At 51.9% G+C, this 23,572-nt stretch overlaps 4 protein-coding genes and 1 pseudogene across 7 annotated transcripts in view; 1 reads left to right on the top strand and 4 right to left on the bottom strand.

The window, feature by feature from the left end:
* Window positions 1-4,644, bottom strand: part of def6c (DEF6 guanine nucleotide exchange factor c) — an 8,979-nt gene extending 4,335 nt beyond the window's left edge. The window contains exons 1-6 of one of the 2 annotated variants that reach the window (XM_056578659.1): window positions 4,487-4,644; window positions 4,058-4,192; window positions 3,012-3,152; window positions 1,771-1,953; window positions 1,324-1,554; window positions 634-780 (exon numbers count right to left, since the gene is read on the bottom strand). In XM_056578659.1, coding sequence (XP_056434634.1) covers window positions 634-780; window positions 1,324-1,554; window positions 1,771-1,953; window positions 3,012-3,152; window positions 4,058-4,153 — 798 coding nt within the window. In that variant the 5' untranslated portion in view covers window positions 4,154-4,192; window positions 4,487-4,644. Of the gene's footprint in view, window positions 1-633; window positions 781-1,323; window positions 1,555-1,770; window positions 1,954-3,011; window positions 3,153-4,057; window positions 4,379-4,486 lie in introns of both variants that reach the window. The other variant, XM_056578658.1, reaches the window with a different exon arrangement.
* Window positions 4,645-6,648: 2,004 nt separating this feature from the next.
* LOC130372238 (tetraspanin-7-like) lies at window positions 6,649-7,861 on the bottom strand (annotated as a pseudogene).
* Window positions 7,862-9,325: 1,464 nt separating this feature from the next.
* Window positions 9,326-16,112, bottom strand: LOC130372493 (zinc finger protein 648-like). Of its 2 annotated transcripts, none has more exons than XM_056578534.1 (10): window positions 15,796-16,112; window positions 15,315-15,544; window positions 14,659-14,855; window positions 14,069-14,167; window positions 13,542-13,637; window positions 13,127-13,237; window positions 12,788-12,905; window positions 11,810-12,614; window positions 11,580-11,638; window positions 9,326-11,362 (listed from the first exon to the last, which is right to left on the bottom strand). In XM_056578534.1, exons 2-10 carry the CDS (start codon window positions 15,346-15,348, stop codon window positions 9,744-9,746), a joined length of 3,138 nt encoding a protein of 1,045 aa, XP_056434509.1. In that variant the 5' UTR covers window positions 15,349-15,544; window positions 15,796-16,112; the 3' UTR covers window positions 9,326-9,743. The 2 variants fall into 2 exon arrangements, with proteins under 2 accessions (XP_056434509.1, XP_056434510.1); XM_056578535.1 differs by lacking the exon at window positions 15,796-16,112 and having other exon boundaries at window positions 11,810-12,204; window positions 12,346-12,614; window positions 15,315-15,769.
* washc3 (WASH complex subunit 3) lies at window positions 15,524-19,320 on the top strand. Of its 2 annotated transcripts, none has more exons than XM_056578537.1 (8): window positions 15,524-15,659; window positions 15,980-16,094; window positions 16,541-16,639; window positions 16,739-16,804; window positions 16,915-17,064; window positions 17,204-17,314; window positions 17,620-17,684; window positions 17,807-19,320. In XM_056578537.1, exons 2-8 carry the CDS (start codon window positions 16,044-16,046, stop codon window positions 17,922-17,924), a joined length of 660 nt encoding a protein of 219 aa, XP_056434512.1. In that variant the 5' UTR covers window positions 15,524-15,659; window positions 15,980-16,043; the 3' UTR covers window positions 17,925-19,320. The 2 variants fall into 2 exon arrangements, with proteins under 2 accessions (XP_056434512.1, XP_056434513.1); XM_056578538.1 differs by having other exon boundaries at window positions 15,527-15,659; window positions 16,003-16,094.
* Window positions 17,802-22,787, bottom strand: dram1 (DNA-damage regulated autophagy modulator 1). Its single transcript, XM_056578536.1, has 7 exons — window positions 22,467-22,787; window positions 21,957-22,024; window positions 20,885-21,027; window positions 20,589-20,766; window positions 20,122-20,180; window positions 19,938-20,030; window positions 17,802-19,817 (listed from the first exon to the last, which is right to left on the bottom strand). Exons 1-7 carry the CDS (start codon window positions 22,595-22,597, stop codon window positions 19,773-19,775), a joined length of 717 nt encoding a protein of 238 aa, XP_056434511.1. The 5' UTR covers window positions 22,598-22,787; the 3' UTR covers window positions 17,802-19,772.
* Between the last annotated feature and the right edge of the window lie 785 nt (window positions 22,788-23,572).

Below are 23,572 nucleotides of genomic sequence, written 5' to 3' on the forward strand. Positions count from 1 at the left end.
GAGGGGAGGAGAGAGGAGAGGAGAGGAGGAGGAGAGAGGAGGAGAGGAGGAGAGAGGAGGAGGAGAGGAGGAGAGAGGAGAGGAGAGGAGGAGAGAGGAGAGGATAGGAGAGGAGAGGAGAGGAGAGGAGAGGAGAGGAGAGGAGAGGAGAGGAGAGGAGAGGAGAGGAGGGGAGAGAGAAGAGAGGAGAGAGGAGAGGAGAGGAGAGGAGAGGAGAGGAGAGGAGAGGAGAGGAGAGGAGGAGGAGGAGAGAGGAGACGACGGGGAGAGGGGAGGAGAGGAGTGGAGAGGGGAGGAGAGGAGGAGAGAGGAGAGAGGAGAGACGAGAGGAGGAGAGAGGGGAAGGGGAGCGGAGAGGACGGGAGAGGAGAGAGGAGAGGATGGGCAGAGGGGAGGAGAGGAAAGAAGAGGAGAGAGGAGAACACAGCAGAGTTAGAGTAGATAACAGAGTAGAGTAGGTACGGTGAGAGTAGAACAGCATAGTAAAGTCAAGTAGAATCGAGTAGAGCAGAGCAGGAGTAAACAGGAGTAAAGGCTGAGTAAGAGCTGCTGGTTCCAAGCCCGTTGAGGCCCAACTCTTCACTGCTGAAGTGTTGGAACCTCGACGCAGGGAGCGAGAGCTGAGGGACTCACCTCCACCACACACGTCTTGTCCAGCTGGATCGCTCCTCGCTGGTCCTTCAGCTGCTCGCTGACGTAGTAGGTCATGGATGAGGGCTTCAGCACGAACCAACGCTCCGTCCAGTTCCTCCGCATGTGGCCCTTCTTCCACATGTAGCCCTGGGGCAGAGACACACACGTTCTCCTCTCATCCAAAGCTGCTGGTCAGAGCCAGACTGAGTACAACAAGAGCATAGAACCAATGGTTAAGCCACGACTAAACAAGAGCTGCATAAGGCGTTAGGTGTGGAGTTTATGTTAGAATTAGCTCAGCTGGTAGAGGTGATGTGATTGGTGCCCCATTTTCTCATGTTTGTCAAGTTAGGGAGCAGGGCTTACACCTCTTTTTTTAACTGTAATTAGAAAGACTATTTTAGTTTAAGTTAAGTCTGCTCTGTTAGTTATTTTTCACCTGGCTCCCCCTGATGTATAGCTTTTTGATATTCTTTTGTAACAATAAACCTTTTTTCTCATGCGTGAACCCAAGACTCTTTACTAATTGAGATTGCTCTATGTTACCCCCTCAATGCCCTAGACAAGAGGGTCATAACAGTTATGCACATCGGTGGTACTCATCCCATCACTGTGTGGATGACAGCGTCTGGTCACATGACCTCATGTCATCCCAGCATCGTAACATTAGAATGCTGAAGGGGAGCTGACCATCTTCAGCACGCCGTGGTACATCTCCAGGAAGACCTCGTTGAGGGCCAGGCTGAAGGCCTCGCCGCTGGGGACCCGCAGCATGTGTCCGGCCCCCAGGTGCTCCAGGAACCGCCACACAGACAGGCCCTCCTCCCGCGCTGATGCATCCTGGGACAGCAGGTCCTCCAGCGGCCGGCTGTCCCACTCCTGGCTCATCGCCACCGAGAACTTCTTCACCAGGTACTCCGCCTGCGCAGGTTAGCGTGTAGCATTTAGCGTTCGCATTGTAAAAGCGGCGTGCATATTGTAATAATCATACTATGATGCACGATAAACAGTTTGAAACGCACGCACACTTTAAGTTAGTCAAAGAGTGCGAGTGCACGCCCGCTTTATATAACATTTGTCCATGTGATCTCCCAGGCTCAGTATTTATATGATCTATTCACACATGACAGATCCTACCTCCTCTGCCACCATGAGCAGGGGGTAGCGGTCTTCAGACAGCAGGTTGAACAGGCAGAAGAGCTTGAAGCTGTCGTTCTCGGACAACAGCGACCCCTGTGGCAGCGTCAGGTAGTTCTTCTTCCTCGTCATCATCCAGCACACGTCGTCAAACTTCTCCTTGTCGAATGTTCCTTCTTTGACCTGGTCACCAGAGAAACGGTATTCAATCACTGTTTGTTGCTATAAGATCATGGAATAAAGACAATAAAACTCGTACATTTCCACTAATGAGCCAACCGTTGATCATTAGTACCATTATTAATCACGACTATGCAGATATGGAAAATATAATAATGACATATTTGGTTTTCCCACGTTTTTTTTCTGTAATGCATCATAAAAACTGCAGCACAAACACATCAACACACGAAACCCAAGATTACCGGATATCAGAGATTCACTCCATTAACAAGCCCAGAGACCAGGGCTGAGATCCTGAGACCAAGGGCTGAGACCCAGGACTGAGGGCTGAGACCCTGAGACCCAGGGCTGAGGGCTGAGACCCAGGACTGAGACCCAGGACTGAAACCCAGTGATGAGGGCTGAGACCCAGTGATGAGGGCTGAGACCCAGGACTGAGACCCAGGACTGAGGGCTGAGACCCTGAGACCCAGGGCTGAGACCCAGGGCTGAGGGCTGAGACCCAGGACTGAGGGCTGAGACCCAGGACTGAGACCCAGTGATGAGGGCTGAGACCCAGGACTGAGACCCAGGGCTGAGACCCTGAGACCCAGGACTGAGACCCAGGACAGAGGGCTGAGACCAAGGGCTGAGACCCAGGACTGAGACCCAGGACTGAGGCCTGAGACCCTGAGACCCAGGACTGAGACCCAGGACTGAGGGCTGAGACCAAGGGCTGAGACCCAGGGCTGAGACCCAGTGCTGAGGGCTGAGACTCAGTGCTGAGGGCTGAGGCCCAGGGCTGAGACCCAGGGCTGAGGGCTGAGACCAAGGGCTGAGACCCAGGACTGAGACCCAGGGCTGAGGGCTGAGAACCAGGACTGAGACCCAGGACTGGGACCCCGAGACCCAGGACTGAGACCCAGGGCTGAGACCCAGGACTGAGACCCAGGACTGGGACCCTGAGATCCAGGGCTCAGGGCTGAGACCCAGACCCATGGCCTAGACCCAGACCCAGGGCTGAGGGCTGAGGGCTGAGACCCAGACCCGGGGCTGATACCCAGGCCGTCCCCTCGCACCTTGTCCAGGATGTAGGTGTTGAGGTAGGGCATGTAGCCCTGCTTGGACACGGGCCCGTCGTCGTCGTCCCTGAAGTGTTCCTCCAGCGCCACGGGGTCGTGGGGGAGGTTCAGCACCGTGTGCAGGTTGTGGGACAGCACCTGGGATACAGAGACCGGAAGTATGGAAACAAACCAAAACATTCAGTAGGTTGTGGGACACAACCTGGGATACGGAGACCGGAAGCATGGAGAAAAAAAAACAAATACATTCAGTAGGTTGTGGGACACAACTTGGGATATGGAGACTGCGGAAGCATGGAAAAAAAAAAGAAAACATTCAATAGGTTGTGGGACACAACGTGGGATACGGAGACCGCGGAAGCATGGGAAAAAAACAAAAACATTCCGTAGGTTGTGTGTCAGAAACTGGCACAGAGACCCGAAGGGCTTCACTTATTAAGGGAATAAGTCAATCATTTATTATGAAAAAAGAATCGCTTTTTTCATAACACGCGCGCACACGTACACGCAAACAAGTACTTGCACACACGTAGGCACACGCACGCGCGTAGGCACACGTACGCACGCACGCGCACACACACACACACACACACACACACACACACACACACACACACACACACACACACACACACACACACACACACACACACACACACACACACACACACACACACACAGGGGATCCTTTCGGGAATAAGCGTGTCTCGACGTGTGGGATTCCTCTGTAGGATTTCAGTACAAGTCCACACTGGTTACACCCCGTCTACCCACCCCGCTGAATGGGGAACATTCTCTGTTCTTTTACATCAAAGCGTAAAACAAACCCAAGCCGGGCTCAGGTTGGGTTACAGGCCGCCAGAGAGGACTTTGCCCCCCGAGGGCTATGATTGTGTACACAAGATACACTAATCTTAATCCATCCCCCTGATATAGCCCATATTCCAGGGCTACTGAATGGTATACATTCTGCCTCAGGTACGCGTTTTACGCAATGATTTTATATTGACAGATTAAACGAAAAGTCCTTGGTTTTAACTTACCTTTAACTGCGATTTGGACACTTTGCCACACTTTTCCACATCCAGCGATGTGAAGGCATGCCAGATAGACTTCAGGAGCTCCGACTTGAGGTCCATGATCCCGGGAGGTCTGGACGCTCCAAATTTAGGCTTCGGCTGGAGAGAATAAGGTGAACATTACGGAACCATCAGGAGACACAAGACGGTTGATGGGGACACGTCCTCCGAAAGTGTCCAGAAGTACGACACACTTCAAAACGAAGGGGTAGAGGGCGGGTTGTGTGTTGATAGTCGTTATTCGGGAACCCTTTTCTGCGCCTGTTGCGTTACCACTGCGTAAATCTGAGTTGTAGGAAGGGAAGGAGAGCAGGGGAGGGGTGTAAGGTAGAATACAAGCTGCTCACTGAAGTGTTAAAATGGTGTTATCCATTTGTATAATAGTTCACATACCAGATGGGTTGTTAGTGAAGATAGAATCAAACATGTGACAAAGAACTCCAGCAGGTTCGGTGAAGAAGGCGAATTGGTTCAAATCGGGTGAACGACAGAAGAGATTCCTGCTCCATGTAGGCTAATCGATCAGAATAATCAGGGCAGCCGATTGCGTAGCTGGCTTCATGGACTCATTATTCACGACACACAAACAGGGAAACGCAAAGCACATTAGAACAAGTCAATTATTTATTTTATAAACACACTATAACTTTAAATGATTAGAGGCATAGGTAATAATCCTGATAATCCTAATAATCTATGATGAGATTCCCATATTTGTTCTGTGTGTCTGTGTGTGTTTGTTGTGTGTCTGTGTTGTGTTGTTTCTGTAAAGTATTGCATATTGTGTGTGTGTGTTGTATCTGAGTTGTATTGTATGTGTTGTGTCTGATGTTTTGTGTCTGTTGTTTTGTTTTGTCTTTATTGTGTCTGTGTTGTGTTGCGTCTGTTTTGTGTTTGTGTCTGTGTTGTATTGGGTCTGTATCTGTGTTGTGTTGTGTCTGTGTTGTGTTACGTCTGTATTGTGTCTGTGTTGTGTTATGTCTTTGTGTGTCTGTGTGTCTTTATAAATTCCCTGGCTCCCTCTCTATTCTGTTCCTCATCAGATAGGATCGTCTCTGTCCAGGTGGGTCCAGTTATGAGGGACATTCAATCATTCATTATCATCCGTTTGGTGTGCATCTTGAGAATATATGACCGTTGTGCTGGCATTTCTCATTAAAAACATCATAAACCTGTTTTTAAATGTTCCTTTATAAACCATGAATCACAAGGGGTCAGTTAAACTTGAGTGACTTTCTATATACATACATCCTCAAGTCTGCATCTCGCACTAAAGGAGATAGTAATCACATTTATCACATTGCATATCAACCCTGGACTACATAGTCACAGATGATTTTTTGCTGTTTATTTTATTCATGCAGTTTGAAAACCATCAAGCCTCTACTGCTACTGCGGCCACAAAGACAAACCTTCACTTGCATTTCCTATAATGAGACATTGATTTTGTTTCTGCATTCGATCGATAAGATGTCATCTACAGTATATTATGTGTGGGTTTCATGCCCCTCCACCCCAATACATTATCATCATTCAATCCTAATCGACTGTGGTCTGAGTTTAGATTTACAACAAACTAGCCCTAACCCTAAACAGGATTCATCAGGTGGACTGAGGACAAGGGTACGCTGGATTCTACAGTGGGGTTGGCTGGGGTGGGTGGTGTAATGCCTTCCCAGTTCGAAAGAACCTACTACAGAATATATTCACATTGCATACTTACCTTAACTTAACAATTGATAACATCTGTATGATAAAGACAAGAGAGATTCATTATTACATATTAACACAGACAGTAAAGGTTGGTTCTATATGGGCGATATTATAATGATTTCATCATGCTTCTGTTATGAAAGCCCCTATAATGTTCAGCTGGTTTGATAATACCATCGTTTCTCAGGAGCAGAGACTTAAGAAGTCTTTACAGTTATAAAACATGTAAATTCTGGTCCATTTTCAACAGTACGGCCTGAAAATGATGGTTCTCAGGGTCACATTTTATATAATACAGCCTTTTGTACTACATTCAACACTTATTAACAAAACCACATTACGGTGGCATCATATACACAATATATACACAATGAGAACATGCAACCTTTTGGACTTTTGACTAAAACTCTCTTTGCTACGTCGGTCTACCACAGAAACCAATTATTTAAAATAAGTTTTAGGTTTTATTTTAGATTCAGGAGCTCTGGGCCATCAGGGGGTGAAGAGCACTGAGAAGATCTCTTGTAGTAGAACGTCTGGAGGGAGGGGCCAGCTTCGGTGATCGGCATCTTGAACACTTTTCAAATAATTAAACTACATGGTAATAATCCATAGTGCGTAGTATTGATTACCGAGCAGGATTCAGCAGAGACTTTAGAATTCAAGGAAGCATGATCAATCTGTCGTTGGGCCAAGAGTCCGTCTACCCCACGGTCTCACCCCACGGTCTCACCCCACGGTCTCACCCCACGGTCTCACCCCACTGTCTCACCCCACTGTCTCACCCCACTGTCTCACCCCACGGTCCATAAGAACAGAGAACCCACCCCCCTGTCCAGAGGAGGAGGGCTCAGGTGGAGGTGAGGCAGCGTTCTAGAGGCCCGGGGGTCCCGGTGGGAGCAGGGCCCCCCTGTGGAGGAGGGCCCCCCCCCGGTGCAGCCTGGGGGCCAGCCGGTTGGCCAGCAGGCAGGCCAGGGCGATGCCCCCCGCCTGGGTGAAGGCCAGGCCGAGGACGGAGGCCGCGATGTGGAACACGTTGTCGTTGACCACGCTGAACACCTTCCGGAAGCATCCGTGCGGGTGGATCCCCGCCGCCTCCGCCTCCGCCGGCTCCACCCCCTCCACGCCCCCCTCCCGCTCCGGGGGGAGGAGCCTGTTCCGGCAGCCCATGCGCCGGGCGCAGCAGCTGTCCGGCAGTGACACCACGCCGGCGGTGGCGGCGGCCGTCCCGTTCCCGCCGAAGAAGGCAGCGTCCCGATTGGCCCAGTCGGACGCCAGCCAGTCCTGCCACCCGTCGGCGCCGCAGCAGTCCAGCGCCCGCTGCAGGGAGTCCAGCGCGTCAGCGCGGCCCGCAGTCCTCGCCGTACCGGGCCACCGCCCGCTGCAGCCCGCTGCGGAAGCCGCCGGCGATATCCTGGCGGTAGAAGAGGCCGCACAGCCCGGCCGCCAGCCCCGCCGCCAGCGTCAGCAGCTGGAAGAACCCGTAGGCCCGCAACACGTGGGCAGCCCCGCCGCCACGCCCAGGCAGCCCAGGAAGCCCCAGGCCGTGACGGCGGCGCCGGCGGCCAGCAGCACCAGCGGGGCGTTGGGGTAGCGGTTGGACGACAGCAGCATGTAGTCGGCCAGCGAGAGCCGCGCCCACACGCCCAGCGTGAAGACCGCCAGCCCGGCCGCCCAGAACAGCCCGCTGAAGGCCAGCAGGCCAAGCCGCAGCAGGGGCCCGGCGCCCGGGGCCCGGCAGCATGGCGGGGGGCCCCGGGCCGGGGGCCGGTGGGGGGCCGGCGGGGGCGCCAGGGGGCCCTCGGGGGGGGACAGGGACAGCTGGGAGAGACGGAGCTGCGGCTGCCCCAGGTGGTCCGCGTGGCGCGGCGGGGGGTCCCGGTAGGGGGTGAGGAGGTAGCCCGGGATGGCGGAGGGTCTGCGGGGGACGGGCGGGGGGGCGAGCAGGTCCCCGGGGCGCGGGGAGGAGAGTCTGCGGGCGGCGAGCTGCTCCGTCTCCCAGTCCAGGAGCCGGCGGCTGGGGCTCAGGGAGGCGTGAGGGAGTGGGGAGCTCATGGTGGCCGCCCCGCTTTATCTACTCCCCTCCTCCCCTCCCTCGGACGCTCCCTACCTCCCTCCCTCCCTCCCTCTCGTATCCAATCTTCTGTCTCTTGCTCCCGTCCTCTCTCACTATCTCTCTCCTTCCCTCTCTCTCGTTTTCTCCCTCCTCTACCGAACCTCCACGCCCCCTTCTTTATGACGGGCCGTTAACTCTCCCCCCCCCCTCCTCTCCACCTCCTCCTCCTCCTCCCCCTTCTCTCCCCCCTCTCCTCCTCCCCCTCCTCTCCCCTCTCCTGCCCCTTCCTCTCGAGGACACCGTACCGTAAATCCTCCCGTCTCTGGCCGCTGGGTCCTGTTGTTATCTCGGACCGCAGAAGCCGCCGTTGCCCCCCGTTTGATTGATGGGTTTGTTTGGGCGTTCCTTCCACCGGCCTGCTCCTCCTCCCCTCAGCGCTCTCCTCAGCGCTCTGCAGCCCAGTGTCGGCCGGCTGTGGGCAGGAGGTACCGGCCCACCCACCCCCTCTCCCGGCCTGGAGGGCCGGCGGCTGGGGGACACTTCGTTAGGGACATTAAAACATCTACAAAATAACATGTTTTTAAAAAAAAAGAGGTGAAAAAACGTAGACTTGTCGATTTGCAGTTTTAGAAAATTATATATTCATGAAGGCTTAAAAACGATATAGTTATATGCATATAATATATATATAAAAAAAACTATAAACCCATACAGCATGCAGTGGACTAAATATAGAAGAGTCTATATTTGGCTTTTTAGGGCGTTTTTGTTGAGATGACCTTTACCGTAGAATTAAGATGGACGTTTATATCCAAGCCCTGGTTTATGGGATGTTGGTTTATGAGAGCCGCTGGAGTAAATGATCCATGCATGAGAATTAAACCGGGCTTTTCTAGGAACCCAGGAAAGACCTTCTCAGAACTGGGATTCTACCACACTGGATTGTCAATACATGAGGATTTAGGAAATTATTTAAATTGATTAAAAGTATGAGGAAAAACATTTCATGTTTTTGAAAGGAGGGTTAATTCGAAAGCGCATTATAGCAAAGTAAAATTCAAATCATTTTCCTTATAAAATATTTGGAGATAAATGTTGTAACTATTTGAATGTGGCGGTGGAGGTGAGATAGGGAAACCACTATCATGTGACCTTTAAATAGATATTCGAGAATAGCCCTATTTATTATTAAATCGATCAATAGACACGTTTTATGCTGCATTAACACAGTCGTGCCGCTCTCTAAAAATAGCAAACCAATTAGAAGTGGCGAAGGGAAGCCAGTGAAATCTAATGGATGGCCCTCTAAGGTTCCCCACCTAAAACACGAACAACCATCTGCTGGTTCTGTCTCCATCAAGACTCTCCCATCTCCTCCTCACCCCTCCTCACCCCTCCTGACCCCCTCTTCATCTCCTCTACCCTCACCCTCCAACTCCTCAGCCCTCATCCATCATCTCCTTTTAAATGTGCAAAACAATGTTTCAGCCAGAACAGTCCTAGACTTCAGACACTAAACCTTTAGATTGAGCAAAAAATACTTTTTAATGTACAGTTAGTAATTAGAATTACCAAGACAGGTTTCACCTCTAGACAGGATGTTCAAACACCCACCTTCCTAGGGGGCTATATGTAGTGCTACAAAAATAATACAAATCGAACAAAAACAAATCAGACGGATCAGATCTAACGTTGCCCCCCTGGCGTCATGCAGCAGCTTACCGAGGTCCGGTCAATCATCAGTTAATCACCGGTCCATTTGATCAACAAGGCAATAATTTGAACTTTAACTTCATCTGTTTGCCGTAACATGTCAACAGTAGTCGCATCACACCGTTTAGAAAAAGAGGGAGACGCTGGACACAGCGCCCCCTAGTGGCCTCAGTCTGCCGACGGCGCCCCCTGCTGGCCGCAGTCTGCCGACGGGGACCCCTGCGACGGCGCCCCCTGCAGGCCGGCCGCGTGCCCGTCCATGTGTTTGGTCAGCCGGCCCTGCGAGGAGAAGCTCTTCCCGCACTGCTCGCAGCTCAGCCTCCAGGCCTTGGCGCCGGCGTGGCTGCGCTTGTGGCGGCCCAGCTCCGACGAGCTCTTGAACTTGAGGTGGCACACGCCGCAGGCGTACGGCCGCTCGCCCGTGTGGATGCGCTGGTGCAGCCGCGCCTCGCCCAGCGTGAGGAAGGCCTTGCCGCAGTGGGCGCAGGGGAAGGGCCGCTCGCCGGTGTGGATGAGGTTGTGGCGCGTCAGCGCGTACAGCTTGGTGAAGCCCTTGCCGCAGTGCGTGCACAGGTAGGGCCGTGCGCCCGTGTGCGACAGCACGTGCTCGCGCTGCGACCGCTTGCTCTTGAAGCGCTTGTCGCACTGGATGCACGCGTAGGGCTTGTCGTCGGCGTGCGAGCGCTGGTGCTTGGACAGCTCGCCCTGCGACAGGAAGCCCTTGCCGCAGTGCGAGCACAGGAAGGGCTTCTCGCCCGTGTGCATGCGCTCGTGCCGCGTCAGGATGGAGACCAGCGTGAAGCGCTTGGGGCAGTGGGCGCACTGGAAGGGCCGCTGGCCCGTGTGCACCGTCAGGTGCTTGGCCAGCATGAAGCGCAGCGAGAAGCGCTTGCCGCACTGGGAGCACTGGTGCGGCCGGTCGCCCGTGTGCGTGGCCTGGTGGCGCTTCACGTCCGAGCGCCGCGTGTACGTCTTGTCGCAGTGCGGGCACTTGAAGTGCCGCTTGGCATGGTGGCTCTGGCGGTGCTGCGAGCGCGCCAGCATGGTGTCGAAGGTGTCGCCGCACTGCCGGCACGGGTAGCGCTGCCGGTCGCCGTGGCTACGCCGGTGCTCCAGGAGCTCGGCGGCGGCGGCGAAGCTGCGGCCGCAGATGGAGCAGATCTGGGGCAGGCGGGACTGGCCGGCGTGCGCCCCCCGGTGGTGGGCCGTGAGGCGGCGCAGGTTGCCGAAGGAGCAGCCGCAGGCCGTGCAGGCGAAGGCCACGGCGGCGCCGTGGTGCCGCGCCTCGTGCTTGGCCAGGTCCCACGAGTGCTGGAAGGTGCGCTCGCACTGCGAGCAGCGGAACGGCCGCTCGCCCGTGTGCGTGAGCTGGTGCCGCCGCACGTCCGCCGTGCGCGTGAACGTCCGGCCGCACGTGCCGCAGGTCAGCGCCTTGCGGCGGCCCCCGGCCGGGGAGGGGTCGTCGTCGTCGGCGCCGTCGTCGGGGGGGCCGTCGTCCCCCGGCCGGTCGGGCTTGGCCTCCTTCCGGGCCGTCTCCGCGTTGCCCTGAGGGAGGACCTTGATGGAGGTGAAGATCTGGTCGGTGGCGCCGGGCGTGGGGACGAACTCGGCTCCGTCGCTCTTCGCCGCCATCAGCGCTCGGAACTCCTCGGCCGGGACGGACTGCATGTGGATGTGGGGCGGAGCGTTCTCCTCCTCCTCCGCCTCCTCCTCGGCCCCCCCTTCCCGGTGGTGGAACGGACACTGGGGACAGGTGAAGATGATGGACACCTGCTCCCCGGAGTCGTCTAGGAAACGCAAGGACGGGAGAGGAACAAACAAGGGGACCTCACTGAGATCTTAAAGGGGCTAGGTAGGGGAGAATGGGGGGGAGGGGGCGTGGCCAGGTAGGGGAGGGTAGGGGGGGGAAGGTAGGGGGAGATGGTGGGGGGGATACGTCCAGGTAGGAGGGGAGATGGTAAGGTAGGGGGGGAGGAGGCCAGGTAGGGGGAGATGTGTGCTTACCCGTGTTGAGGCCTTTGATGGCGATCACAGACGGTGCAATAGAAGCATCCACTTTTTTCCTGGTGGAGAAAGCATACGTTACATTCTGGTCTCTACAGCTGACCCATTTGATGGAACCAGCACCTTTCTGGTCGGAGCTCAACACCCTTAGCCACACTATGCTAACCACCGCCGTATCATATCTGTCAAAGTGTACTTCCATGCGGTCTGAGTAGAATGAGTGTTCTTACATTATCTGCTGTGAGGAGTTGTGCAGCTGTAAAACCTGCTGCCCACTGGTCAGAGTCTCGATATGGAGGTGGCAGGACGACCTGTCCCCAACCCCCAGGGAGGGTGGGGATTCAGAGAGCGGCTCCTCCTTGGCCGTCGACCCACAGCCTCCCTCGCCGGGACAAGTCAACTCGTTCGCTGATCCCAGTTCACCTCTGATGGACTCAGAAGATCCAGGGCTGTCAGATCCTCCCGGCAGCAGGTGGGCATCAAGCGACCCCTGCTCTTCTTGGAGATGGATCGGCTCGGCACAGCACTCGCTTCCTTCTTCCATCGTCACAGCCTCCTCTGCCTCAGTTACAGGAAGGGCATTCAAGTTGATTTCGGGTTCATTTTTGCCCTGCAGCATCTCGTCCTTTTGTACAAAAATCATGGTCAGCGTTTCCAGCGCTGTGGCTACATCTTCCCCTTCTCCTTCCTCCACCTTTTCTCCGTCCATCCTCGCCTCCTCCTCCTCCACCTCCTCCTCGACCACTTCCTCATCGTGTTCGCTCACCACCGCGGATAGGTCCTCCGTTTGGAGACAGATCTCCTCGGAGGTGTCCACCAGGTCTCCGCTGACCTCCGTCGCCCCCAGCTCCACCTCCACCTCGTACACGGTCACCATGCTGTACTGCTCCGCCTCCACGAAGGCCAGGGGGTTCACCAGGTGGGCGTAGTTGTGTATGGCCTCCAGGCCCACAGAGGGCGCTTTGCACACCTTCTGGGACGGAGGGATGGACATCGCGGACAGGATGCAGCCCCCGATGGCCGACGACGGGCCGCCTAGAGCCGCGATACAAGACAATGAATACAACGACACACAAATACAAAATAATGATCCACACCTGTCACGTTCGGCTCCTTTCAGTTGAGACCCTGGGATTGGGGGGGGGGGGGGGGTTGTAAGTGTGTGTTTTATTTAGTTTCCACATGGGTCCATTGGGGGAGGGGCTTACACTGCGTCTTAAGGAGGCCAAGGTTCTTGTGGTGCTGGTGGATTTGGCTCAGGTCGCTGCCCATGGTCGGCAGACAGTCGTCAGCTGCACAGAGGTCAGAGTTCAGCCAAGCCGCAGTCTGGAAACCAAAGAAGTCGGGTGAGACACAATCCCCGCGCCCACGTTCATCTTACAAGTGTGACCAAATAATATTGTTCTGACATGATGGTCCACCGCGCCCCCAAGACCCCCAAACAACCCCCCAGACCCCCGAACATCCCCCCAGAACCCCCGAACATCCCCCCAGAACCCCCGCCCAGCCCCCCAGACCCCAGACCCCAGACCACCGCGTTGGTTCACCTGTTTGAGGTCCGGGACCGTAAAGACCTTCTCCAGCTTGGACAGCAGCTCCCACAGCAGGATATGCAACGCGCCGTCGTAACTCGGCCCGTACTCGACCGGAAACACCTCCTGTGAGGACAGAGCAGGTCAACGTTTGGATAAAGACCAATGTCTCAGAGAAAGACTGTGAAGCTCATGAAGGAACTTAAGTCTGCTTACTACCACTGTAGTAAGTAGCTACTTACTACTGAACAATCACTGATTTTGTGTAAAGGAAGTCAAAAGTTATCACTTCTTGATATATAACCTATATAACCTCTAAACTCTAGTTGGCAACAACAGAATGTACTGAAAATACTGCTTTTTGTACTAGACTAAACCAGCACTGATGTGATGAACATCATGGGTCCAGAGGAGGGCTAATTGACCAGACCTGGAAGAAGTAGGCCCTCTCCGTCGGGTCTTTCAGCAGACTCTGAACCAGTGAGATGAACATGGACTCGGTCCTCTCCAGGTCGGCGTCCCGGGGCTGAGAGGGGAGAGGAGAGGAGGAGAGGAGGAGAGGAGGAGAGGAGAGGAGGAGAGGAGGAGAGGAGAGGAGAGGGTCCATGAAACAACGGAGGAATAATATTCACCAGTCCGTGTCCATTTTATCATCTCTTTCTCAGAATCATAGAGTTTAGTTAACGTCATGAATGACGACAAACACCTTGATAACAAGCTATCAAAGTGAGTCCGTTTTTTAGGGTTAGCCGTGACTTTGAATAATGAGCTGAAGCAAACAAGCAACTAAACATTTCATGTCTAAAGTGTAAAAGCAGCAAATTACACAAATTTATTCATAACTTACTAAAACGATGAACTGATGATTAGCACAATTACAATCCCTCCCATCGTATTGATCCATTTCATCCAAGCTGTTCTGAAGAAAGGCTTTCCCAGGGCTGGTTGAGTGCTCACCTCGTGGGAAGAGGAGACCGGGAGCCTCTCCAGGTGGTTCTGGACGGCCTGTAGGTCCACAGCCCCTCGGACCGAGCCCTTACACAGCTCCAGGATCAGCTGGAACAGAAACAGTCACTGAAGGATGTAAGGAACGGACCGAGCCCTTACACAGCTCCAGGATCAGCTGGAACACAGACAGTCATAGCCCACAGAATAACCTTTACCTGAACCTTAAAGAGGACCTATTATACTACTTTTCTGGTCTTAATTTCTTATTATTGACTCCTATAGCGCAACCTGACACGAATCACATCACAAAAAACGATGTAGATTTTCGGGAAACTCTTCCTCTCATCTGTTGTCCCGAGTGTTTAGCGCTCTGCACAGCCACCCCAGACTGTCAGCAGGGAATACGTCGAAATGCATGTACGTCATTATTTGACACTTTAGTATGGTTAAACAAGACTATCAATCATTATAACAACGTTCATAGGTCATAAAAGTCTAAAAAGCATAATAGGTCCCCTTTAACCTTAACCTTACCCATAACCTTACCCTGGCACTAAACCTCAGAATAACCTTAATTTTGTCCTTCACCTTAACCTTACCCTGGCTCTGAGCCCCAGCAGCAGCTGGGCTCTCTGTCTCTGCGTGAGGAGGCCGGGGAAAGCTTCGGTCACCATGAACACAAAGTCCTGGAGCTTGTCATAACTCAGAACCTCCCTCCGCTTCGCCACCTGCCACAATGCGGCCGACAGTAGCCGCAGCGGTGGGACGATGAGACGGAGACAGGACAGGGGGAGGCCTGGAGGGGGGTAGGGGTAGGAGGATATGGGGTTAGGGTTAGGGGGACATGGGGGATGGATGTTACAGGAGGTACTTGACACAACAACGATGCACAGAGCTGTCATTAAATCGATGTCCTGTCCTAAAAATGTACTCGTAACCTAGTACCAAGTACCCACTACCTAGTACCCAGTACCCACTAACCAATACCACCTACCTACCAAGTACTCTCTACCCAGTAACCCCTTCCCACTACACAGTACCCACTAACTCGTACCTAGTACCCACTACCCACTAACCAGTACCCTCAACCCAGTACCAGTCCAGGAAACCCACACAGATACCTCCCTTAGAGCTAGAAGTCCACCTTGTGGGATAATGTTCCTAAAGATGTTCCTGAACTAAACTAATGGCCTGTTCCTTCTGATGCTGAAACACTAAACACATTAAGGTTCATTCATGTTTTAAACCGACCAACCGTTGGGGTTTTCTGCGGATGCATTCGCCTCCATTGCTGCAGAAGTCCAGTTCGAACAGTATAATTAAAACAATATGATATTATTGTTATATATCTTGGTTTCTTTCCTGCGCGCTTTCGACGCAAGCAGCGGATTCCTCAACTTTTCTTCCGCATTTCCTATTTTCAAAGTAAAGCTTCACGTCGCCGCTTCCGGTATGCAGAACGCAGCCGCAGTCAGGGCTAAAAACCTTAAATAAACCAGGATTATTGAATGATAAAGAGGAAACCCGGTGGACGTTGGTAACAAGAAACATGAATACATCCGTTTATGTAATTTGATCAACGTAAAGGAAGGAATATAAGGTACAGGTAACAATATTCATAAGAAAACTTAACAGAAAGCTAAATATATGTTTTTCGTATCTAAAACTGAACCATAGAACGATAACCTAATACATTCACCAAATCAGAAATTATTTTCGGTTGATACATTTTTTACCAGGAAAAACTTTAATTTAATTGTAGTCCCTTTCCCTGACATCCATCGTGTTGTCACTGTAACTTCAAATCAAAAGTCCACGGAGCGGCGGAAGTCCAGAGCGGCGAAGGCGGATGTGACATTACTGACCCATTGTGTGTCATGTGACAGACACACATGACACATCTCACTAACGTCCAAATAGTTTCTGATCTTGTTGACGTCTAGATCAGATTTCCCGTCATTGAGTTTCCGTTCCGAAACCAGCGATGGACGAGGACGGGCTGCCGATAGTGGGGTCGGGAGTGGACCTCACCAAGGTGGGGTTAACAGTAATATCTAAATACAAGGACAGTTAACAGGCTTAACGTTCATATACATAAATACAAAGCCTTTCCAGCATTGGGTTCCAGACAACTTCTGACATTACAACATAATGATTGTTAAGAGCACATCCGGTTGTAAGCCACACGTAGAGAGCTTTCGTTAATGAACGGTATTTTGGTGCTCCTCAAGTAGACAGCTCTCGTTAATTAACGTTATTGTGGTGCACCTCAGGTAGAGAGCTGATGGTAAGTGAACGTTATCCTGGTGCACCTCAGGTAGAGAGCTGATGGTTAGTGAACGTTATTGTGCTCCTCAGGTAGAGAGCTGATGGTTAGTGAACGTTATTGTGCTCCTCAGGTGGAGAGCTGATGGTTAGTGAACCTTATTGTGCTCCTCAGGTAGAGAGCTGATGGTTAGTGAACGTTATTGTGCTCCTCAGGTCCCCGCCATCCAGCAGCGGCGAGTGGTGGCGCACCTCAACCAGTTTGTCGTCCACACGGTGCGGTTCCTCAACCGCTTCTCCACAGTGTGTGAGGAGGTAGGCCCCGGTCACCAGCCCCCAGGGGGGGGGGGGGGAAGAGTCTCATCACACAGCCAGTGGAGGCCATGTCTTACTGTTTAAATGTGCTTTCCACAGAAACTCTCCAACAACTCTCTACGGATACAGCAGATTGAAACAACCCTCAGCATTCTTGAGGCCAAGGTGTGTTAATCCGTGACGCAGTTGTACTGCGCTTCAGGTGGGACTGTTTTCAGAGAGACGTGATGATGTGGCTGGTCTGCGTGTTGACCTTCTGTCCTCACGCCGTGTAGCTCTCCTCCATCCCCGGGTTGGATGATGTCACCATCGACTCAATCAGCCAGCGACCGGCCGCCGCCGCCGCCGAGACGAACGGACTGACAGCCAATCAGAACCTGCAGCCCGGTGTCCCGGCCGCAGTGACGTCACTGCCACCACCGCAGGTAAATCCAGTCCCTATTCAAAAGGTATATTATGTAACATTTCCACATCAATATATATATATATATACAAATTAAAGTTGGATCAGTGAGTCAGTTGAACCTGTAACTGACGTTAGCCCCCCCCCCCCCCCTTGGTTAGGTGAGCGGGCCCGTCGCTGCCCCAGGAACGAAGCCTGACCCGGTGGCGGACAATGTGGTGACGGTGGCCAGAGACCCCCGCTACGCCCGCTACCTAAAGATGGTCCAAGTGGTGAGGGGCCAGATCCCACTCATTCCCAGTATCACATCCCACTCATTCCCACTATCGGATCCCCCATCACACGAGGCACCCAGGTGTCCCTGAGCAACACCCCCCTAACCTCAGATGACCTGTAAATCTTAATCTGACCGCAAGAGATCCTCTGAGTGAACCTTCCCCTTAGACCCTGAGGTTTATGGATGCTGCTACGTTACAGTGTTCAATGATTATCAGTGTCACACAGTTGGCTCTAGCTCTATAACCCAACATATATAACATGTATGACCCACCATGTATAACCTGTGTTCCTCTCCCAGGGGGTCCCGGTCATGGCCATCAAAGCCAAGATGGTCCTGGAGGGTCTTGAGCCCGGCCTGCTGGAGTAAGCGCCTCTCAAAGCTCAAACCAACATGCATCACACCTATACAACGCTGGTCACACACACACTGCACCGCTGTGACCGCATGTACTGACCCGCGTCCCCTCTTGTTTCCATGGATACAGCACGCCAGACGCCCCAGTGCCTGACGCAGGGCGGGGCCCCAGCGGGGGTCCGGGGGGTGACCGGGACGAGGAGGACGACGACGACAGCGGCGGCAGCGAGTCTTCCTTCAGCGACTGACTCCCCCCGCTGCTCCTCTGTGGGGAACCCCCGCAGAAACCACGTAGCGGGACAGGAAGTGACATCAGCGCCTGAGAGGAAGTCCCGAGGCACATGGTCCGACAGCGATGGCCTCTGGTCTGATCGCCGTGGAAGCACAGTAGCTGCTGGAGGACACCAAACGGCGACGGCGTCTGTTGCAGGTCGTTTAGCCAGTCCGAGCCGCTGCTGCTGCATACATGTCTGACCACGGTTTGTTTTGTACTGGTGGTCATTTTATAATATCAATGCCTTTTTAAAATGAACTGTCCTCTAGCCACTTGCTTATAGCAGGAGTCGCTGATGCTTCAGTGAGTCCCTTCATGTCAGCTCTCATAAATCGTCCTCCATGTCGTGGGAAGATGGTTTCAGAGGGTTGGTCTGTCTGGACCGAGGACACAGGACCTCCTCAGCTGAATGTGAAACATTTCCAGTGTGTGTAAATAACTGGAGCCATTTATGTGTACAAATATTAACATTCATAATGTGCGTAATAAACTCTTGCATAATTCATAGGACAGTCCTTTATTATTTCTCAAGCATTTATAAAAAAGATTTTACACGTCGAACAATACAGAAGAATACAGCATGATTTCATCATCTGGTATAATATGAAAGAATCAAATCTTTATCAATATGAAACTGACATTTACGATATAATCTCCCTCTCTCTCTCTCCATGGTATACATAATATACAATACTACGACCAGACATACAGACTGATGTTTCTAAACATCACAGTACATCAGACTGCGGCCGTTTGGGGGCCGCAGTAGTTGTGTAGTTGTGTAATTATGTCAGTGTTTCCCCTACCATTGTTCAGGCCTGGCGGGCCGCCAGGCCAACAACGCCCCCGCCAGGCCAACAACCGGCCAAAAAAAAAAGAAAAAGAGAAGAAAAAAAAAAAATGAAAAAAAAAAAAAATAATCATGCGGCAGCATTAAGTTATATCATCATTAGCATGGCACCACCAAAAAAACTTAAAAGGGATGAAGGACAAAAAGGTATTTCAAGGTTCTTCCTAAACACGGTGCCAAACGAGAGTACATTTATTCTCCGGCAGAAGAACTATACCACGAACCATCGCGTAAATGCGACGTCTGATTGGTTCAGCCCGCCGTTACCATGGACATTTTTACCGCCCCCGCAAAACACTAGCCTCGTTCTTTATATGTCCATAACTTAACCAACTTGTGATGGCTAAGCAAGTGTTTTATATGGAAATAACCAACAAATACTCTGGCATCTCGTGAAAAATGTATAGCAAATCACACTATCAGCTCTTACCACCGGGCCTAAAAAAAATTCTAGGGGAAACACTGTATGTTATATCCCTCTCCCCCCCTCCCCCCCAAGGGGGGGGGGGGGGGAGAGGGATATAACATAATTACACAACTACAGGGAATTCAAACCACCCACGTGTGGTTTCTCATGGGACTTCAGTGTGACTGACTTCTCGTATTTATGAGCAGCGGACGCACAGCGCTGTCACACAGTCGCTAATCGCAGCACAGAGAAGATCAGTCCAGCTTTAGTGTAAACATTTACAGCCCCTCCCCTTTGTGGTTTAACACCCACACAGACAAAGACACAGGCACAGGTTCTCAGTGAAATAGCAGAAGTAGATAAAAAAAAAGAAATAACTTTGAATAAAGTTAGAAGAAACTTTATATACTGATTTACGATTGAGGCTGATTCATTTGTTCTCAGTAGGTAACTGTAGATGGTTTACAATATTGATATGCAAGAATATTGAAATGTGTCGGATACGGTAGAAATAATAGACAACAGTGTTTAAAAAAAGGTCTAAAAAACACAGTCCAGTCTGGTCAAGAGTTCGGCTCCAACTCTGCCTTCACTTTCAGGGCGAACAGCTGCAAGAAAGAAAACCAGAACACACTGTCAACATGATGACAGGTGGGCGGGAAGGGGGGGGGGGGGGTAGACTAACACATTCGAGGAACCAGCAGTGTGTTGGTTTGTGTGAAGCTTACCTTGAAGTCCGGGATATACGTGAGGAAGAACAACACGAAGCTGAAGGCAACGATCCACTCACACACCGCGCTGAGCAGGTGGACGGTGTAGTCCTGGAGGAGAGAACCACAACACCATCAGCACCATCACACACACACACACACACAACCACACACACACACACACACACAAACACACACAGACCTCGTCGCTGGGTTTTCTGTGCAGCTTGGTCCCTTTCACCAAGCATCCGCTGATGACCGCTGGTGCCTCGGTAAAGGAAAGTGGTTCAGACCGGTGGTGTTACTGGCCAGCGTGTGTAACTACGTGGAGAACTTCTATCTACCAGTGAGACGGCATCACATGCAAGGGTGTTCAATTCATAAGAGGCACACGTCCAGCTTATATTTAGACTGTGCATCTATTCTGATGTGTGTCACCTCCTCCTTTTCATGTTAATTAAAATACAACTAATACGTTGTTTTTCTTACCAATGACGTCATTTTCAAAATCAGACCAATGGAGAACGGGAATATGGGATAATTACGTTATTGGTCCAAATGGTCTAACTTTCTGCATGATTTTCCAACGTACTTCTGAATCAGAGCTAATATTGTAAATAAGGGGCGGTTCTCCTTTAAGGAGCGTTGGGGGCGGAGCCTGAAGGATACCAATCAGCACGGCCAGCAGGCTGATGACGGCGAAGGCGGTGCGCGTGTGACACACGCACAGCGATGACCCGTACGGCCGCATCTGGTAGGAGATGGCCGCCTGGAGGATGGCGTAGAACACGCCTGTCCCGAAGAACAGCAGGGCGCCGGTGTCGTGGACCCAGGTCACCATGGTTTCCTGAGGTCAACAACAACAACAACAACATTCAGGCCTTGGGCAAGGCAGCGCTCTTCGACACTCCGGGGGGGAGTGGCTTCACGTATAAATAGAAAGAGTATGAGATGAAGGCACCGACCTGGAAGGTCCCGACAATGCACATGCCCAGGCAGGACACCAGGCCCAGGCCCAGCGCCGCGTGGTTGAGCCGCGATCGCACGCTGCCCACGTCCTCGCCCAGCCGCTGGACGAACTTGTAGCGGGCGTACATGGTCCCCGAGGCTGGGGGGAGACGCAGTGTCACATTACTCTGAAGAGGTGAGAGGAGCGGTCGGGGGGGGATGAGGGCGACTACGCCCCCCTGTCCCCCAGAAAGCATCCTGAGCAAGATGCCCCTAACCCTTGAGCGAGACGCCCGACCCCAGCTCAGGTCTGGGACAACAGGCAGTTCACGGTCTTTTGCTTCATACTTTCCACCAATCATGTTCCTGGACTAGGGGATCACTAGGGGGTCTATAAACACAAACTCAGCAAGCTGTAGTAAACTTTCAAAAAGTGTCTGTTAAAGGTTTCAAGTCAACACTGAGTAGACCACTGTAGAAACTTTTTATTTTTTTATTTTTTTTAATCACCTTCTGAAATCTTCATCCAGTCATGCCTATAGGTGTGAGTTATGCTATGAGTCCTCCAAACAGGAAACGGGCTTAAGTCCACCCCTTGTCGTTTTTTGTTTCTAACCAGGGCTCTTTGACGTCTCCGCCAAGAAGTTCTGCTGTAACCCACTAGGTCTGCTGCACCAGAGGTTCTGCTGTAACCCAGTAGGACTGCTGGACCAGAGGATCTGCTATAACACAGTAGGACTGCTGGACCAGAGGATCTGCTATAACACAGTAGGACTGCTGGACCAGAGGTTCTGCTATAACACAGTAGGACTGCTGGATCAGAGGTTCTGCTATAACACAGTAAGACTGCTGGACCAGAGGTTCTGCTATAACACAGTAGGACTGCTGGACCAGAGGTTCAAAAGCAGGAGCCAAACGTCACATGTCAACACTTTCACACACATCTCCTGGTTTCATTTTTCTTTCCCTTTTTAGGGAAGTGTCAGTGTATATCTCATGAATCAGCTCCCCTTTCCCTGGGTGAACGTCAACGTAAAGGGGGCCCAGGCCCGCCGCCATGGTGGTCCATTTGGATGAACGAGGGCCTACCTAGGAACGCGGTGACGGAAGTCATGAAGCCGAAGATGCAGCTCTCTGGGGGCTCTGCGCCGGTATCACTTAGAACAGAGAAGAACTTGATGTAAGACTGAGCATTAAACCAGTGATAATAAACTGGGTTTTCATGATAAACTGATCATATTCAACTAGGTAATAAACGTTTGGAAGTTAAACCGGGTTTTAAACTTTTAAAATGTGATGATAAACTAGTCCCAATACAGCAAGTTAAATCAGTGTTTTTGTAACATGAAGCAACAGTGTGCGGGGAACATCTGGGCTGGAGCCAATAACGGCGAAAACGAAACCAACTTCAATCCGTTAATAGGAAGTCGACTCACTCATTTATATTAAATAAATAAGCATGAAATTAAACCATCGGTCTCCACATATCACACTACCTGAAACAATATTAACTCCTATACATTGATCTGTTATATCCACAGGTTTACTGAAGTCTTTGGTCTCCCACATGAGCCCACCATACATTCACAGCCCGCTCACCTGATGTAAGGAAACACAACGTCCACGTCGTTTCGGTAAATCGCGACGACGTATGAAACGATGAAGTTGCTCGAAGACCAGATGACCAGCAGGGCGGGAAGGAACACCATCCCACTCTGGAACCAGAACATTGCGGGGAGGGTTCGAGGCCGGGCGGAGACACGGAAAAGGTTCGATTCCCGACTAAAGACACCGACAAGGCTAGAGTCCCGACTTGAGACACATTAGCACTGCCCTCTTAACCAGAAGCCCTCATCAAAGTGCCTCTGAGGTCAATCCAGAACTATAAGTCTCCTCTGTGGTCGTGAGCGTCCAAGTACCCCTGACTGCAGCCCGCAGACGGAGCCCACATGGAGGGGGCGGGCACTCAGTCCACATGGAGGGGGCCGGCCCTCCGCCCACATGGAGGGGGCCGGCCCTCCGCCCACATGGAGGGGGCCGGCACTCAATCCACATGGAGGGGGCGGGCACTCCGACCACATTGACGATTGAGCAGATTTCCGCTGCTCTTGTTAATGCAAGAGTAAACGGTAATACTATGTTAAGCTAGCGGGAGCCCATGCTGTTAATTAAATTATACAAACAGATGGTACGGGAGTATTGTGACTGGGTATCTTTCTTGCTGCGTACCATGGAACTATTATAAAGTTAAGCATAGCCTAAACGACTTGCAAATACATTTTCTCTTGTTTATTTTTTTTTCGCTTAGCTGTTCCACTCATGGACCTATTAACCCTTATAAGGTGTTCGGGACCCGTTTTCAGTTTTTAGCTTTATAAAAGTGATACAAATAATTATTTTTTTGAACTAAGATTCATTGGCTTTGGCTCATTTTCTTTGAGGAACATAAATCAGAAAACATTTTCAATGACCCCCCCCCCCCCTGTATACCCCCCCATCACATTTATATTACACACAGGGTGTTCGGGTCCAGTGGACCCGGAGCTAGTTTTAAGTGTGGAAATCATAGGTTCTGTGCACCCTCATTTTCCCTTCTTCCTGTGTGTGTGTGTGTGTGTGTGTGTGTGTGTGTGTGTGTGTGTGTGTGTGTGTGTGTGTGTGTGTGTGTGTGTGTGTGTGTGTGTGTGTGTGTGTGTGTGTGTGTG

This window comes from Gadus chalcogrammus, chromosome 19, assembly GCF_026213295.1.
Source record: "Gadus chalcogrammus isolate NIFS_2021 chromosome 19, NIFS_Gcha_1.0, whole genome shotgun sequence".
Lineage (NCBI taxonomy): Eukaryota > Metazoa > Chordata > Actinopteri > Gadiformes > Gadidae > Gadus > Gadus chalcogrammus.